This window comes from Miniopterus schreibersii (assembly GCF_964146895.1).
Source record: "Miniopterus schreibersii genome assembly, chromosome: 6".
Taxonomy (NCBI): domain Eukaryota; kingdom Metazoa; phylum Chordata; class Mammalia; order Chiroptera; family Miniopteridae; genus Miniopterus; species Miniopterus schreibersii.
The window spans coordinates 32,240,447-32,259,026 of record NC_138107.1 but is presented as its reverse complement, the minus strand read 5'-3'; the positions used below and the strand labels follow the sequence as shown (position 1 = coordinate 32,259,026).

The following is an 18,580-nucleotide window of genomic DNA, read 5'->3' as shown; positions in this document are numbered from 1 at the left end:
CCTCTCAGAGTTCCTTCATTTCCCCTACATGCTCATGATCTCCAAATCTAGACTCCCACATCCCTTGGACTATGGATAAAATATTTCCAATACATTCTGATGGTCACAAATTAAAGATATATATATATATATATTATTATTATTAAAGATTTATTTGAATATGTTCCAGTGTTAATGCATGAATTAGTTTATCTTTTTAAAAATTTTATCTTTATTGTTGAAAGTATTACAGATGTCCCCCTTTTCCCCTTTATTGACCCCCTCCACTCCACTCCTGCCCCCTCCCCAGGCCTTCACTAAACTATTGTCTGTGTCCATGGGTTATGCATACATGCATATAAGTTCTTTGGTTGATCTCTTCCCACCCACCACTCCCCCAATTCCCTTTGGGATTCCTAAAACCAGCTTGTCTTTCTTCTGAACCTGTTCTGTCCTCAGTCTTGGGTAATGGCATCACTATCTGACCACAGCCCAAAGTCAGACTCACAGGCATCTTCATCCCAAGTCTCTCACTTCAAACACCACCCCTCCTTGCCTCGACCTCAGGAATGCTTCTTGACTTCAACCTTTTCTCTCCTTCTCTTCTGCTTCTGTTTTAGTCCAGATGTTCATTACCTGGCTCAGGGCAATGCTGCAGCCCCCATTCTTTCCTGCACCTTCTCCATTCCAGTTACCTTCAAAGGATACTCAGAATTGTCTTTTTCAAAACCACACTTGGTCAGGTCATTGTGCTAATTAAAGACCTCCTTTTGATTTCCCTCATTTACAACATAAACTCCAAATAACTTTATTTGGAAAACTAACTTCTTCTCAGTACGGTTTCAATCTCCCCCCGAGTCTCTGCTAACCTACCTGTCTTCCCTAAAATCTAGCTAGACAGACCCAGACTTTTGTGATTCTAGACCCATCTCAAATGTCCACACCTCTGGAAGCCTTTCCTAAAATCACAGTGGGGGAATTAATCACTCCTTCCGTTGTAACCAATTGTTCTTTCTACACATTTTAAAAAATCAATTTTAGAGAGAGAGAAAGGGGGAGGGAGGGGGAGAGAGAGAAACACTGATTGATTGCTTCCCCTACGCACCTCGACTGGAATTTAACCTGCAACCTGGGTATGTGTCCTGACTGGGAATTAAACCCTTGACCTTTTGGTGTATGGGAGATGCTCCAACCAACTGAGCCACACTGGCCAGGCTACACATTTCCCATCATATTTATGGATTACATAGTCTCTAATTCTAGTTCCTTTTGGTTCTCTCACACACTTTTGCTTTTCTCTCTCAAGGTAAGGAATTAGATCTTCTAATTCTGAAAATTATTTGGAATTTTACTTTAGGTCAAAAATAGGAACAGACAGAATAATTTAAATAAGATTAAGGAGGAGGTTAGGGCATAGAGCCTAGAACATACTAGGTACTTAAGAAATGCTTGTGTCTTCTTTTTTTAAAAATATATCTTTATTGATTTCAGAGAGAGGAAAGGAGAGGGAGAGAGAGATATAGAAACATCAATGATGAGAGAGTCATTGGTCGAGCCTGCAACCCAGGCATGTGCCCTGACCGGGAATCGAACCCCCATCGCCTGGATCCTAGGTAGACACTCAACCACTGAGCCATGCCCGCTGGGCAAGAAATCCTTGTTTAATGCAAGGTTTAAAGCAAAATATGTGTCAAAAGTGAAACATAAATAATGTATTTCGTGAGATCTGAGGAGAGAGTGATAACTACATCTTAGTTTGATTAAGCTCAGTTGATCTAAAATGCTATTATAGGAAGCCATTTAGAGACATCAGTCCCTATTTCTTTTGCCTATAAAGACCATTAGTGAATGACTCAGTCATTAGCAAATGAGTTTTTAATTAAAATATGTTAGTGTCGAATCACTGGTTAGGCCAGTGCAGTAATTCTCTCTTGTTATATGATCCTATCCATTTTTAATGTTGGCTACTGACTCATGTTATACTATTATTCTTTAATGTTAATGATCAGCCTGCTTTCAAATTGGGTAAGAGTGTTTATTTTAATAACATAAATCACTTGATTATCCCAGATTCAGAAGGGTAAGTGAAACTCAGCAGAAAATGAGGATGAGTGAAAAAAAAGGGCAAAAATTAGCAAATAATTATTTTAGATTTTTGAAACTTATGTTCTGCAATACTTATCCTTGTCTTTATATCTCTTCCATATGAGTAAAAAATTGGTTTTGGAATTTCATACTGCCGAAATGAAAAGATTAATTAAAATCAGAGTACTTTAATATCTCCCTGGAGGCACTGAACTTTTATACTAATTTATTAAAAATCTTGCTATTAGTTGAGGAGAGCAAAATCCGGATCTCCCCATTCATCTCACACTTGAAAGTTTTATCTTGCACCTTTTTTGTTCGAGGCATTGAGGCAAAAGTGAACACAGTAACAAAAGCCCACTGGCATTCTGGTGACAGAAACCAACAATGAAAAAGAGTCACAAATAAGCAAGAAACTATCAAACAGTGATAGATGCTACAGAGACAACAAGACAAAGTTACATGTGGAGGATTACTGCCGGCCTCTTCAGACTGGATGGCCGCTTAGTTTTCACGTATTTATGGAGGATCTCCTACACGCTAGGCATAGCAGGACACACATACTAGGAAACACAAAGACTCTGACAGATCATCCCTACTCTTATGTCATTTTCAGTCTAACAGAAATAAAATATATGTCTGGAAGCCAACGATCATACTGCAGTGTGAACGCTGATACTGGCCATTTCTTCTGAGCTGTGCTGGCCCCCAGAGCGCGGAGGGAGGGAATGCCACATCTGCTGCAGAGTCAGGGGAAACTTCCAGGAAGAGGAGGGATGAGCTGGCACTTAAACAATGAACAGGAATGATCAAGGTAGTGAAAAGAAGTGGTAGAGCTGGGCTTTTCAAATAGAAGTAAAATTAATATAGGCACAGAGGCAGTGCGCATAAAAATATGAATGGCTGAGTATTGTTGGGGTGTAGAGTGTGACTGTAAGTGTGGGTGTATGTGCGCATGTACGTACGTGCACACAGATATACATGCTTACAATGATATCTGTGTGGGAAATTTTAGGGGAAATTGGTGTTGAAATAAACCTAGAAATGTAGGAAAGACCAGAGATATGTAAGAAGCCGTGTGTGGCAAGGTGAGGAATTAGATCTTTTAATTCCAAACATTATTTGAAATTTTACTTTAGGTTAAAACAGGAAAAGATAGAATAATCCAAATGTTACAGGTTTTTTATATACTGAGAAGATATCAAAAGACTTAGAGTTAAGTAAAGTGATAAATGAAGTTTATAATTATTAAATCAAATTATCTTTTTAAAAAAATAAAATATTCTAAATTTGCTCAATTGTAAGTCTTAAATTTTGATTCTACCTGCAGTGCTATATAACATTATTTTTCTATCTAAACTGCATAAAAGTTTCCTTTATTAACATTTAGACTAAATTTTAAAATTTGAACTTTTGATAAGTCTATAAAGCTTAAAGATTTATTTAACATAGCTTGATAAAGGGGAGAGTAGAAAAGTTTGGATAAAGAATACTCCAAATCACCATTGATACATAGTTTTTTATTCGTTTGATTTATTTGGCCTATGGATGACCGCCCTCAACTTAGTGCAGCTGATACCTTTTACTTGAAAAGACCATATTATCAAACAGAATACAGATACAGGTACATGTCTGAGTAGGAAGAATAGATAAGCTTGTGCCTGCTTACATACTGGCTTTCCAGCTACAGTGCAATAAATGCATTGCTGGTTTTAATACAAAGCCAGGTTTTAGGGCAAGATTGCTCACTAAGAAAAAACAGGGCTTATGATGAAAATAGAGCTAGGGCAAACCACTCTAAACCTATGGAAGCAGAGATCTTACAAAAACAATAATCCTAGTAAGATTTTTAGTAGAGTTAAAAAGATATATCGACATTAGAGATACAGGAAAAAACCTGATTGCCAGATGGAGTAGGGTTGGAGAGCTGGGTGAATGGGTGAAGGGCACAAAACAGTCATGGGGATGTGAAGTACAGCGTAGGGAATGTTGTCAACAATATTCTCATAACTACGTATGGTGTCTGTCACATGGATACTAGACTTATTGGGGTGATCACTTTGTAAGTTATATAAATGTCTAATCACCATGTTGTATACTTGAAACTAACATAATATTAAATGTCAACTGTAATTAAAAAATAAAAAAGAGATGTCAACAAAATAAAGGCTATATTTACATAATCTAAAAAAAAGCCATGTCAAATTCTAATGAGGAGACGCAGCAGTAACCCTGGCCTTCGCTACACAAATGTGAAGCCAGCTTGATGGAAGGGGATGCTGGGAATGGTGCAGGTGCTGAGTTATGGTGACAAGGGCCCCGCATCACATGTCACTAGTGGAGAGAGTTGCAGGGTTTGCACAAAATGTGGTGATGCTAAAGATGGATCTCTTTCATTCATCACCTTATGTTTGTGTCTTTCACACAAAGACTGGGAGAATTGCCTAAGAGCACTTCCAAGGCGGAGCAAGTGCCCACAGCGAAGAAGGCGGACATGGGCAGCTTGCCCTCCTTCAGGCTCGCTGTGTTCAGCTCGGCTGATGTGCTTTATGTGCAGCTGCTGCTATTTGGGAAACTCATTGTCAACTTCCATGTTACACTGACATCATTATCTATTTACAATCGCATGTGAGGTAATTTGAATTATGGAAATGTAAGGTAAGAGAAGGGGCAGCCTATGCATAAAACTCAAAATTCTCCACCCGATTCCGTTAGAAAAAGAATTTTAAAGAACCATCACAGACAGGGATGGGGCCATGTGAGTATTTCAGTGTGCAGCTCGTGTGTAATGCGTGCAGTGCCTCTGGCTCACAGCCTACCTGGTGGGTACTTAGTGATCATATGATGAGTGGATAAAAAAAATGAATCAGTGAGCAGCTCAAAGTAAAACTAAACCCTTCAGTCTGCAGAGGTGACTCAAGGCAATACTTGTCCTCACAGCATTGGACTTCTGAACGACCCAGCTGGATGCCTCCCATTTTTGAGCCCCAGCCTAGAACTCTGCATTGCTCTTTCCTGGACTCTACAGAGGAGTTTCCCAGCCTGGTCCCACAGCTCACTTGCCTCAGCTAGTTAAATGCCCATCCCTGCCTGGCAACGGCGACCCTGACTGCAATTCCCCACTGCTGTGGACCACAGGTCCAAACCAGACAATGACCCAGGAAGGAGCTTGCTGGAGAGTAGCAAATGGGCTGGCTAATTGGGGCACAAAACTTCCAGCTTCATAGATGTGTAATCAACACCCAAGTTCCCCAGTCCTTATTAGCATGGTGTCAAAGAGGCAGGGATGCTCACCACCTCCCTTTACTTCTGCGTAACACTCTCCCATTATGTTAGGGTTTCTCTTTGCATTTTATATTGATTTGTACTTGATTTCACCTGATTAAAAAATGTCCAGTAGAGTCAGGGGATGGGGAGTGAGAAATAGTGAATGCCCCCTCTTGCCCTCGCTCCTAGGGGCGGTGTTGCCTCACCCCACCCCCACCTCAGCCAAGGATGGTTGACATCTGGGGTTTACATTTCCTAGTTCAGACTGTTCTGCAGAGGGCTCTCCAGGTTTCTCATGATGCTGAGCTCTTGCAGCACTGAATCTCCCTCAATTAGTCTTCAGCTAGCCGAGGCTGGAGGGCCTGTCACATGCTCAGTCTCTTTCCTGTTCTCCATTTTCCAGTAATGTTCTGTGGATTCATTATGATTTATAGTCCCGTAGGGAGCCAGGTCTGCAGCATTTTCATTGAATCCAGCCGGTGATGTTGTTTGTCAAGCTGCCATTTACAGCTTGGAAATTTTTTCTCTAACCTACTATGCGGAAGCATGATGTGTCTTGTCACCTTAACTGTGACCCCTGATGTATGGCTGCAAGGGGAAGGGGGACCCCCCCCAACTGCTTCCAGTTTTTGGCCTTATGCAGTACCAACCCAATACCCAATATATGGGCATGGTTAGTAGTAATCTATATTGAAGGTAGTTTCTGATAATCTTATTTGCGATTTTAATGAGAAATAGGTGATTTGAGATAGGTCTGTTCTCTCATGTGCCTAAGTCTTAAAGTGGAAATGAAAAAAAGTAACAAATCAACCCATTTCTCTTTCATCTCCTAATTTCATCATTTTTTCTCTATTGAACTCATGATTTCAAGGCTTTTATTTTCTCTACAGTAGGTCAGAGGTTATAGACAAGAATGTGTTTTAGATCCGCTTCCAGGGCAGGGCAATGACTTGTTCATATTTAGGACTCCAGGCCCCAGAACAGAGGCTGGAATGTAGGCAGCACTTAATATATATTTGAATTAAAACTGCAGTGAATTAAGGGACTGGGCCCGGGGAAATCAGGCAGGATCCAGGAAAATCTCTGGAAATCCACAGGATCAGAGACCAGCTGGGAAATCCAGACTGGGATATATAAGTCAGTGGAAGATGCAGACCTAAACCAGAGAGGCAGTGAGAAGTCAGAGGGCGAATGAGAACCACAGATGGCACAAAAAGCACCTGAAACGAGGTGGGAGGCAGCACTGTGGAGCCATGGAGTATGCAAGGGGTAGACTATCTCAGTTCTGAGGAGAAACTCCCAGACTTTCTGTGAGGCACCGACCTGTTCTACAGGATTTGCAGCTTTGACTTAACCTCTGAACTACCCTAATTGCTGCAGTCCTTCCCCTCCCTCCGCTCAGACCGTCTGTTGTGTCTCAGCTTCCATCATGTTTTACATGAATGACTTCAATTGCTTCCTAAGTAACTTCAATCCCGTGACTCCCCTACTCCAGGCCATGCATCTGGTTTTAATTTTGGTGCCATGTTCATGATAAGTGTGAAAATTTCAATATGAATGTTGTATAATTAAACAATTGGCCGTCTTCTTTCACCAAATATTTATTGATAACTTGCCACCAGGTACCTCTGTGTTAAGTGCTATCACTGAATCAGCTTTGGATTCTATTCTCAAGAAATTTACAGCCCAACTGGTGCCTCGTGTTTCTCCCCTCCACCCCTGCTTACTCCCTTTGGCTGTGTGGCCTCCCTGCCCTTCCTTTGCTCAGCAGGTGTGATCCCTCCCAGGGCTTTTGTCCTTGAGGCTCCATCTGCCTGGGACGTCCTTTCCCTGAATCTCTGCACAGCTTCAGTGAAGTTACCTCACTTCATTGAAGGCCCTGCTATAAAGCACCCCTTTCCAGTGGACTTTTCTGAACATGTTATCAAAACACCCCTTCCTTTTGCTTGCTTTTCTTTTATTTATAACACTTAACATATTAATTTGCTAATTAATCTATTCCTTTTTCTTGCTTTTCTTTTCTTTTATTTATAACACTTAACATATTAATTTGCTAATTTGTTTACTATATGTTTTCCCCACAAAAATATGACTTCCATGAGGATAGACATTTTGCTTATTTCGTTCATTTCTGTATCCTTACCTCCCAAAGAATGCCTCACTCATATTGGGTGCTACATAAAATTTCCTGAATAAATGAATAAGGGATGACATACGGTGCCAAGTAGCCAGTGCTGAGTGAGGGAAGTCAGAGGGGAGAGACAGTTTATTCCAGGAAGATGGGAGTGTTTGACCCAGGTTACAAATGGTGGAAATTACTTAAGCCTGGGAAGAGCCTAAGTGGAGGGTGTTTTTCCTTTATTGCCAACCATCTTGGATTTTGTTATTTTCTAACAGCCCTCAGCTGTTTATCATACCACCTTGTTTCTCTCTCAGTTGCATATATGTTTGTGGAGCTCAAAAGGACACAGGGGATCAGGGTGGACCTGGTTGAGTGTGGCTCACTGGGAGCTCCAAGGGTGTCTGCTCATAAAATGTCGAAACAAAATTGTGCAGAGCAATTCTGTGATACAGACTGGACCACTGGGTTAGACACCAATGCTCGCATTAGAAATGCAGAAAGTTCTTTCTTTCCTTAGTTGTAGATAGAAACCTGTTTTTTTTCAGACACTGCTTCATTATCTTTAACTTGAACAACTCTTTGCTCTAATATCTGAAATACTTTTCATAAGGCGACTTACTATATTATTATCCCTCAGTTAAGAGTCAGTGTAGGTGTTAAACTACTTCTCTTTCTCTTTTCAGTCATCAGCAGATTGATGAGGGTCGTTAGTCTCCATAAATCATTTTAAAGTTTATTTGTATTTTCCTTGATGAAAGACAAGCAAAGGGAAATAATTGAAGTTTTCAATGTGCATTGGGATATTCTGAGAGCTTTCTGCAGTAAATTACAGGGGTGTGATAAACAACAGGAAGCATCACTCATTCCTCATATCTGATTGTTTAATATCTTATACTCTGTCACTTCCATTACAAACATAAGATTTAATATCCTTGAATGGATTCTTACCCTTATACTCTGTTATACCTTCTTATGGTGTTTAATGCTAGAGCTTTAAATGTGAAGACTCAATGTAATCTCATTTCACACCAAATCTATACAATTTTATGTGCAAATCTCTCTACTTTGCAAGGGCAGGAAAATGGGTTTGTGACTGATTTTCCCCCTTCTACTCATACTGACGGATGGAAAATGGCAACAACCTCTCTAATTCTTCAATACTGTGTTATATCATGGATAGTTATCTAAAATTTAAAAAACCCTACAGGCATCCACATTAGAAGAAGAAAACAAACATGAAACAGATTAATTATGTAGCTGTTATTAGCTTTTCAAGAGGACTCTTCACTTTACAAAAGGATTCACTACAGAATTTCTTTAAATAGTAAGCTCCACTAGTGCATTTAAGATATAATTAGATCTGCCTAAATTGGATTTGTACACGTTTCAGGAACTGAGTCACTGTGCAGAGAAATAGCAAAGCCATGTTTGCTTTGCTACATGAAGCAAAAACAGCAAATATGCATATGCTCTATCTAGAAGGTGCCAAACACCCAGATGTTTGGGCAAACATGAACATTTGACCATGTGTTTGAGTGCTTGTCCAGATGCTCAGTACAATCCATTTGTGGCTGGGAGTCTTTCTAGCACAGTAGGATAGAGGTGCACATTCGCTGAGCCATTTTCTATCTTGCTTTTACTGCTTGTGGCTGGGCACTTCTAGAAATGACCATCTTCAGTGAAAATTTTACAAATGACAATTATCATTTTCATTAAGTGGAGAGGGAGCCTATTTTCAATGTGTTGAACAATCTATATTAAAGGCCTAAAATGAATACGTTAAAATTAATCTGGAAGGCAAGAAGTTATCCAATTGAAAAGAAATACACTCTAAACAGCATTGTTCTTAAGAAGGCAGGATATGAAATGCTAAAATATACAACCTCAGGTAATGAAATCAAAACAAGTCAAAACAAAACTTTCCACTATAGTTAAACCTAGAAAGAGGAGCACTCCCTTCAATAGCATAATGCTCATTGGAACAAAGTGGGCTGGGACTAGAAGACATAGTTTTACACCTGAACATTTACCCCACAGGTCAGGATGTTGACTGTTGACAAAACAGTATTTAGAATTCTTGATATAAAGACCTTATAGTGGTCTGGATTGATATACCCATTTGTGATAACTTTGTAAGTGGTTCTTTATGAAAAAAGAAACTGACATCCCTAGCAAAAGGATGTAGGCATCACTTGGCATATTCAGAACCAAAAAGAAGCCTTAGACATCAGTGCTTCACTGACTGGAGGAAAATGCACTTTGGTAGACTTGTCAGTCTTGATTAAGAAGCAAGAGAATGAGATTGCTGGATGCCTTGAAGACAGTCCAGGTTGTCAGTCAGCCAGGCCATGGAATCCTGGCTCTCTCTTATGTTGGGTGCATGATCTTGCAATTTAGTGAGCCACTCAGTAAAATGGGAAGAGTAATATTTATATTGCAAGTTTTTTTCTTTTAATAAGAAATCAATGAGCCATAAATAAAAGTTATTTAAAAGTGCTAGCTCCCTTTCAGTTTTGAAGAATTTACAAAACATAGGAAATTAACATCAGCTTTTAATTGTCCTTGGTATTTGGGCACACAGATCTGTGTCATCATCTAGAGTTCATAAGTTTATCCTCAGAGCGAGGGCAGAGTGAGGGCAGAGGAGGTACCCCAGTCAGATCCTCAGTTATTCCGGCCCAGTGCCCCACTCAGAAGAGCTTACAAAACCATGGCATTGTCATCAGGTACATTTATCAAAACACTACAATTATCACTATGTTTCATTAGTCATCAAAAATAAGAGGTTATTATGAACACAAGCTTCATGCTGAGCACATACCATGGAGTCAATTATAGTTAAATGAACATGTTTGTGCAGAAAGTTGCCCTAATTAACAGTATTTGTGATGAGAAAACTCTTGCAAAATACCTGTTTTCTTTTAGAAAAGTATATTTTACCAAATATAGTATTTTCAAATATTCCACGGTTCATCATGGTTCACGGTGTCCCTAAAATGGGGAGACAAAACAACAACAGCACACCCCCAAATGAAAGAATAAGAAAAGTCTCCAGAAAAAGAGCTAAATGAAATGGAGATAAGCAATCTATCAGATACAGAGTTCAGAATTCTGATTGTAAGGATGCGCAACAGCATGAAAAAGATATGGAAACTATGAAGGAAATTAAGAATGACATAGCATAAATAAAGAATACATTGGAAGGAATAAACAGCAGATTAGAGGAAGCTGAAGATCGAATCAGTGAATTGTAAGACAGGGTAGAAAGAAAATCACTCAATCAGAGATCCAAAAAGAAAAAAAAAATTAAAAAACAGGAGGACAGTTTAAGGGAGCTGTGGGACAACATGAAATGTAACAATATTTGCATCATAGGAATGCCAGAGGAGGTTGAAAGTAAGCAAGGGTTAGAGAACCTGTTTGAAGAAATAATGGTAGAAAACTTCCCTAACCTGGTCAAGGAAAAAGTCACACAAGTTCAGGAGGCACAGAGAGTCCCAAGCAAGAAGAATCCAAAGAGGCTCATGCCCAGACACATCATAATTAAAATGCCAAAAATTCAAGACAAAGAGAGAATATTAAAGGCAGTGAGAGAAGAGCAATTTGTTACCTATAAAGGAGCTCCCATAAGGCTGTCAGCTGACTTCTCATCAGAAACTCTACAGGCCAGAAGGGAATGGCATGTATTATTCAAGGCAATGCCAAACAAGGATCTGAAACCAAGAATACTCTATCCAGCAAGGCTATCATTCAAAATAGATGGTGGAATAAAGTCCTTCCCAGGCAAAACAAGGCTAAAGGAGTTCATTACCACCAAACCAGCATTGCAGGAAATGTTAAAGGGACTGTATAATTAGAAGTAGAAATAGAAGCATTGCAAGAAATGTTAAAGGGACTACTGTAATAATAATAAGAAACAGAGAGAGAAACATAGGCATAAAGAATTAAAATGGCAATAAATAAGGACCTATCAATAATAACCTTAAGGACTTTAAGGGAGAGATCAATAGCAATACAGTCATAGTTGTGGACTTTAACACCTCACTGATTTCACTGGATAGATCTTCCAGACAAAAAGTCAACACAGAAACAGTGACTCTAAATGGCACACTAAATCAGGTGGATTTAATTGATATTTACAGAACATTTCACCCAAAAGCTACAGAATATACATTCCTCTCAAGTGCACATGGGTCGTTCTCAAAGACAGACTACATTTAGGACACAAAACAAGTCTCTACAAGTTCAAAAAGACTGAAATCATATCAGGCGTCTCAGATCACAATGGCATGAAATTAGAAATCAACTATAGTAAAAACACTCAAAAACATTCAAACACATGGAGGCTAAATAGCATGTTATTAAACAATGAATGGGTTACCAATATGATCAAGATAGAAATAAAAAAATTCCTGGAAACAGGTGAAAATGAACACAAAACAACCCTAAATCTATGGGGCACAGCGAAAGCAGTCCTAAGAGGGAAGTTCATAGCACTACAGGCCTACCTCAAAAAGCAAGAAACATTTTTAGTAAACTGTCTAACTCTACAACTTAAAGAATTAGGAAGCTCCCCTGTGAAGTCGCCCTGACCAGGGCTTTTGTTTGCTGGGATTTTTTTATTACTGCTTTGATTTCAGATTTCATCAGTTGTTATCATCCTATTCAGGTTTTCTGATTCTTCCTGATTCAGTTTTACATGATCTCACTCATATGTGGAATCTAATAAACAAAATAGACTGAGGAGCACAATAGATCCAGAGACATAGAAGCATGGAACAGACTAATAAATCTCAGTGGGAAGGTGGGGGTGGGGTAGTGGGTGGGGAGAGATTAATCAAAGAACTTATATGCATACAGGCGTAACCCATGGACACAGACAATAGTGTGGTGAAGGCCTGGGGTGGTGGTGTGGATGCAGGGTGGAGAGGATCAATGGGGAAAAAAGGGGGATATATGTAATACTTTCAGCAATAAAGATAAATTAAAAAAAAGAATACACTTCGGGTTAAAATACACCCTGACAATTTATCACTATAGCACAAATACAGGAGCATAAGCAAACACTCTCCCTATGGGAAAGCCATGCAGCAACACCTTTTTGAGACGATGTACCTGCAACGCTTACCACCAAGCTCAGAACAAAGGCCTCATTTGCATAAAGAGACTAAATCCAAAGGCATTCAAGACTGAAAGAAGATATACAAATGGCAAACAGGTACATGAAAAGGTGCTCATCAGCATTTATCATCAAGAAAATGCAAATCCAAGCCACAGTGAGATATCACCTCACACCTGTAAGAATGGGTATTATAAAAATGACAAGAGATAACAAATGCTGGCCAGGATGTGGAGAAAAGGAGTTTATTACCACTCTTGCACTGTTGGTGAGAATGTAAATTGGCAAAGCCACTATGGACGACAGTATAGAAGTTCCTCAATAAATTAAAAATAGAACTGCCATATGATCCAGCAATCCCACTTCTGGGTATATACCTGAAGGAAATGAAATCAGAATCTCAAATAGGTATCAGCACTCCCATCTTCATTGCAGCATCATTCACAAAAGCCAAAACATCAAACAATCTAAGTATCCATCAATGAATGAATGCATAAAGAAACTGTGGTATATATACAATGAAATATTCAGCTATGAAAAGGATATTGTGCCATTTGTGACAACATGGATGGACTTTGAGGGCATTGTGCTAAGTGAAATAAGTCAGGCAGACAAAGACAAATGCTGTATGATCTTATTTATATATGGAAACTAAAAAACAGACAAACAAAAAACCCCAAACCAAACTCATAGAAACAGAGGGAAGATTAGTGATAGTAGGGGAGGAGATGGGGGAAATGGTGAAGATGGTCAAAGGGTACAAGCTTCCAGTTTTAAAACAAGTAAGTCCTGAGGCTCTAATGTACAGCATGGTGTCTGTAGTTGACAATACTGTATTGTATACTTGAAAGTGCCTAAGAGAGTACATCTTAAAAGTTCTCACCACACACTCACAAATGGTACTATGTGAGGTGACAAAGTGTTAATTAACTTTATTGTGGCAATCATTTTGCAACATATACATATATAAAATCAACATTATACATCTTCAACTTACATGATGTTATATGTCAATTATATCTCAATAAGGCTGGCAAAAAAGAAAAGCCTGAGGTATGTGTGACAACATCTACATTTTTATCTTCTCAAATGCTCTCTAGTTACTAAACTCTGATTGTTTAGAAGTTTTAAAATCAAGATATTAATCAGCTTTGGGTTTTTTACTAACATGGGTTCCTTTGGATTATTTACAAACTCATTAGCAATGACTGAGTTTATATTTCAGAGATTTAGAAGAGGTAAGCCTAATATTTTGGATTCCTGACCTGGTTAGAGAAACCTTTTTGTGGCATTCCTATGTTTGATTTACTCATACTGTTTATTGTTGGTCATGAATTGGATCCAGTTTTTCATGTTCCCAAGTCTAACAATCAGATTTATTTTTCACTCTAAAATCCCTAGTTGTAGTTCTGTATATAAACGTAAAAGCCAGCTGTGCCTTAGACCTTGGCCGCAGTTCATTTGTTGTTATCAAAGGGGTGCATGAGGCTAAAAGGCCACTTGTGATCCAAAGCGGAAACCTTGTAAATGGAACAAATCCCCAGTGTGCTCTTTGGTCTGTCTATCTGCTCTGTATGTTGAGTTTCGAAAGAGTAACCTTATCATTAGCAATATACAGCTGAGCACAATTTGTATGGAAACAAATTGGAATAGATTTGTTGGAGGCTCAAAATGATTTCTCTCTGTTGTAGAACTGAGACTTGATGAGGTCTTGGTAACATCAAGCACAAACTACCTATCTGAAAACAGGTAAGAAGAGCAGCTGTCCTCTGCTCCGGTTATCCTAATTGACATCTTTCAGTTTTCACCTTCAAGGCAAGAAAAATCTTCTTATATTAAATGCTTACTGCTGATATAACCAATCTCCGTCTATTAGGGCACACAGCCATCTTACCCTATCCCCTCTTTCTCTCTCTTCCTTTGTAGTTCACCAGGTTTTGCGGTGAAAGCGAGTTCCAGTTTAGAGTTCATTCAGACAGTTCTGAGACTGTCAAGACTGATACTTTTGGACTAAGCAAGAAGGGTCAAAATAGATGCAATTTGAGGATACAGTGCTATAGTTTAGTTGTACGAGAAAGTATAAGAGCTCAAAAGTTCCAGAATCATTCAGAATAAATTATCTTGGGTCTTTTTCCATTTTAAAATAAATTGGGCAATTCGTGTGGTTGAGGATTGACAGCAAAATGTACAATTTCTCACCAGGTAACTCATCATGCATTCTGTTGGTTGAAAAGAGCATGAAGGAGTGTGTGATTTTTTTAATGAGGCGCTATATTCCCATAGTTCTTGGCCAATTATACTTAGCTACTGCTAAATTGTGGTTATTGGAAAACGCTCTCTATCTTGTAACTTTTAGCCATGTAATGAGAGATTTCGTGAACATTGACTCTTCTTATAATTTGTTACCATAGATAAACATCATTAAAACTGCTTCTGAGTATTTGTTTCCATTTGTGATGTAACTATAAGACAAGATACTGCTCTTTAATAGCAATCCTGAACATTTCTATATATTCCTGAGGATTGACCAAAGGTAAAGATGGTAGGCAAATGTTTCAGTGATCTGTGAAACTTTTATACTTCACAGTAACTCTCTTTTTCTAGATAGAACTTTTTGTGGGATAAAATGCATTGCATAAATATTATAGACAGTTCTTATGTTACATAAAATTTATGTACACTTTTGTTCATAGGTTTCACTTACCAGAATCAAGAGGCAACTTGAGGCCAATTTCGTGTGCTCAGGGATGGTGGAAAACACTGACAAAATCAAGCAACCAAAGACAAGGAGAAAGCTGTAAAACAACAAAAAAGAAATCTGATGAGAACCTTGCCTTATCAAGACAGACTTAATGTCTTCTTTCTAATGAATGAAGCAGCAGATCCATTTTGAATCGGCATTGATTAAATCGTAAACACCCTGGAAGGGACCAGCCATTTTTAATAGCAAAATACAACATGATGTAGGGTGCAAATGGGGTCTTTTGCAACTTTATTGGTGAAGAGAAGTTTATATATGTGTATGTAAATGTCTACATCTTAGAATCTGTGACTTTCCCATAAACGCCTTCCCCAAGTAGGTGCCCTGAGAAAGGCCCAAGCTGTGTTCTTGCTCTGCTATCCAGGGAGCACACACCACAGCCTCTCTCCCTTCAAAGAAGCCAAATCTGCCTCACGTTTAGCAGTTCTGGTGACGCATCAACTGTTCTAAGTGGTTGTTACTAAGCCCCCTGGCTCATTTTCAGAGTCTGAGATATTGCTCACAGATGCTTGTTTTCTATTTCTTTACAATAATTATTAGAATAAAAAAGGGAAGGAAATGATTTCCTCCAATACCCATGTGCTTTCTGTTTCCTTACAGTCCAACTACTAGAGAAAGGAGCCTTCCCCTCTGTCTGCCCATGCACAATGATAGGGAGCAGAAGTCAGGAGCAGATTTTTCTACCAATTAATCTACAGAGATTTTTATTGCCAGAAATATGGAACTTCTCAGGTCCAGAGAGGGAGGAGAGCTCCCAAAGAAATGTCTAAGAGAAAGGGAAGGCTCTGTTTTAAAGTTGACGTTATTTATCCTGAAATGCAAGATTAAAACAACAGCAACAACAAAACCCAAACATCAATACCCGAGCTAATTGTTCTAGGCCATATTTTTTACTTTTACTCATCTCTGAAAAGTTCATATAATAATCTCCCTGAAAATATCAGTTTCCATGTTCTTTAGAATGGCAGTGGAGCTAGTCCCCGCCTCTTCTTGGCTCTTCTTGACAAGTCTTACTGCACTTGCCTGGGAGCTCCCAAGGGTTTATAGCCAGAGATTGGAGAATTATGGTCTTGGGAACAAATCTGGCCTCCGATGCCTGTTTTTATAAATAAAGTTTTATCGGCACACAGCTACACACATTTGATTGTGTATTGTCTATGGCTTCTTTTATGCTACAACTGCAGAGCTGTGTGGCAGAGACAGTATGGTGCACAGGACTAAAATATTTACTCTAGGGCCCTTCAGAGAAAAAGTTTCCTGACTCCTAACTGATACCATGTACTCTTTATCTTGTTATATCTATTGCAACACAGAAGTAGAGTGCAAGTTCATAGCTGCTTATATTCTATGTGCAGAAAATAATTACCAACACCCACAGAGGGTTTTCTAGAAGCTGAACACAGGGCTAACTAAGCCCCTTTCACATGCATTAGCCACACTGTCCTCACAAATTTTTGGAATAGAAATATCATTAATCCCATTTTACAGATATGGAAACTGAGAATTAAGGACATTTTGTAACTGATTCAAGGTTGTGTAGCAGAAAGTGGGTTCAGTCCGTCCTGGCAATCTGTCGTGTCAGTATAAGCATGCATAGATGAGAATGGCAATAACACTGTTGGCTCAGCAAGACTTTGGAGGATACTTCTCTAGCTCTTCAAACTGAGAGGGAAGTAGCTATCATTCCAAATAGAAGTCTCTAAGGGAAAGGAGTTCATTAGTGCAAAGCATCTACTACACAATGTTAATAACTACTCATCATACTTTTCACTCATGCATATTATGATTCAAGATACTTTAGATTATTAAATTGGTTCTAATGGCCTGGAAATTACAAACTAGAAATTAAATTCCATTGCACCTATATGACCTGCAAACTCCTAATGAGAAGATGAACATTAGGGATCACTAAGGTAGTCTGGCATCAAATAAAGACAGTCACATGTTTCTCCTCTGGTAAGTGCCCGTTATCTAGATATGCCCATGAGTCCAGGCTTCCCAGAAAACATTAGGGAAAGCAAGCAGGGGAGATTTAATCACTAAGACACCTTCTTCCTCCAAAAGCATCCCAATGGTAGTAGCTATGTTTGTATTCAAAACAGATCTATATCATGATTCTTTTTGCTGGTTCCTTCTTCATCAATCTTTTTTTGCTTAATATTTTTACTTCTTGTCACTACTTTCCCCATTTTCCTTGAGTTGATTTTACCCTTCTAACAAGAGTAGTTTCTGTACTAGAATTCTGTTATTGCTATAGGGGCCCATCTGAAGACTACAAGTCAAGACCACCAATGATCCAGCTGCCCAAGGGGCTATGGATGGACAAATACATTTATCAATTCATGAATTCCTTCCCTTTTCTTTCCCATAGCCACTCATCCACTTATCCAATCAGAAAATATTGATTATGTATATAATCCTAGGCTCAGCCTTGGGGATATAGCAATAAACAGGATTCTTTTTTTTTTTTTTCCCTTCAGAATTTAGGATTCGTTGAGGCACAGAGTACTAAACAGATGTAAATGGAAAATTAAAATTCTGAATGATGATTGCAAAGATAGGAAAAATACAAGGCGTGACAGAAGCACAGAGGTTAGGCAGGACTGATGATACTTAATTTGTGGGGTCAAGTACAAAGTGAAAATGCAGGGACTTTTGTTAAAAAATTATTAAGAATTTCAAAATGGTGACAGAAGACTATGACACCAAGTGCGGCGCCCTTCTAAGTGTTGGGTCTGGGGGACTGCACAGTTTGCATGCCCATGAAGCCAGACTGGGGTTAGGAAAGACTTTCTGGAAAAAGTGCTGACTAGACTCAGCCCTGAAGGGCCAGCAGGAGTCAGTCTGCACAGTGGTTGGAAAGTCTAGTCCATGAGACTAAGGGCTAAGGCCAGGCGCAAGCGCAGTGTCACTGAAATTCACTAGTTAGTAAGTTAGAGTTAGTGAACACTGCTAGCCAGCTCATCCTCCAGCGGTACGTGGAAAGTGTAGGGTAGGCATTCCTGCAAATTCATTCTCTGTAGAGGAGTCATTTCAGTTCACCTGAAGACAGGCAGTAGTTACCTGTTGTCAAAGACACTGTGCCAAGCACTGCCGAGGTACAAGGATGAATTAAGGCAGCCCCTACCCTGAAGGAATTTAAAATCTAGTGCAGTGGGTGAGGGGAACACAGGGATCATCATGAAGGGTTGAGGCAGAGAAGTCCTGAGAAAAACACTATAGAGGCTGAATTGGGGAGGTTCTATTC

General features: G+C 39.2%; 1 protein-coding gene across 2 annotated transcripts in view; it reads right to left on the bottom strand.

The window, feature by feature from the left end:
- Positions 1 to 18,580, bottom strand: part of KCNQ5 (potassium voltage-gated channel subfamily Q member 5) — a 450,687-nt gene that overhangs the window by 140,118 nt on the left and 291,989 nt on the right. For both annotated transcript variants that reach the window (XM_081140487.1, XM_081140488.1), the window contains exon 2: positions 15,277 to 15,367. In XM_081140487.1, coding sequence (XP_080996613.1) covers positions 15,277 to 15,367 — 91 coding nt within the window. The remainder of the gene's footprint in view (positions 1 to 15,276; positions 15,368 to 18,580) is intronic.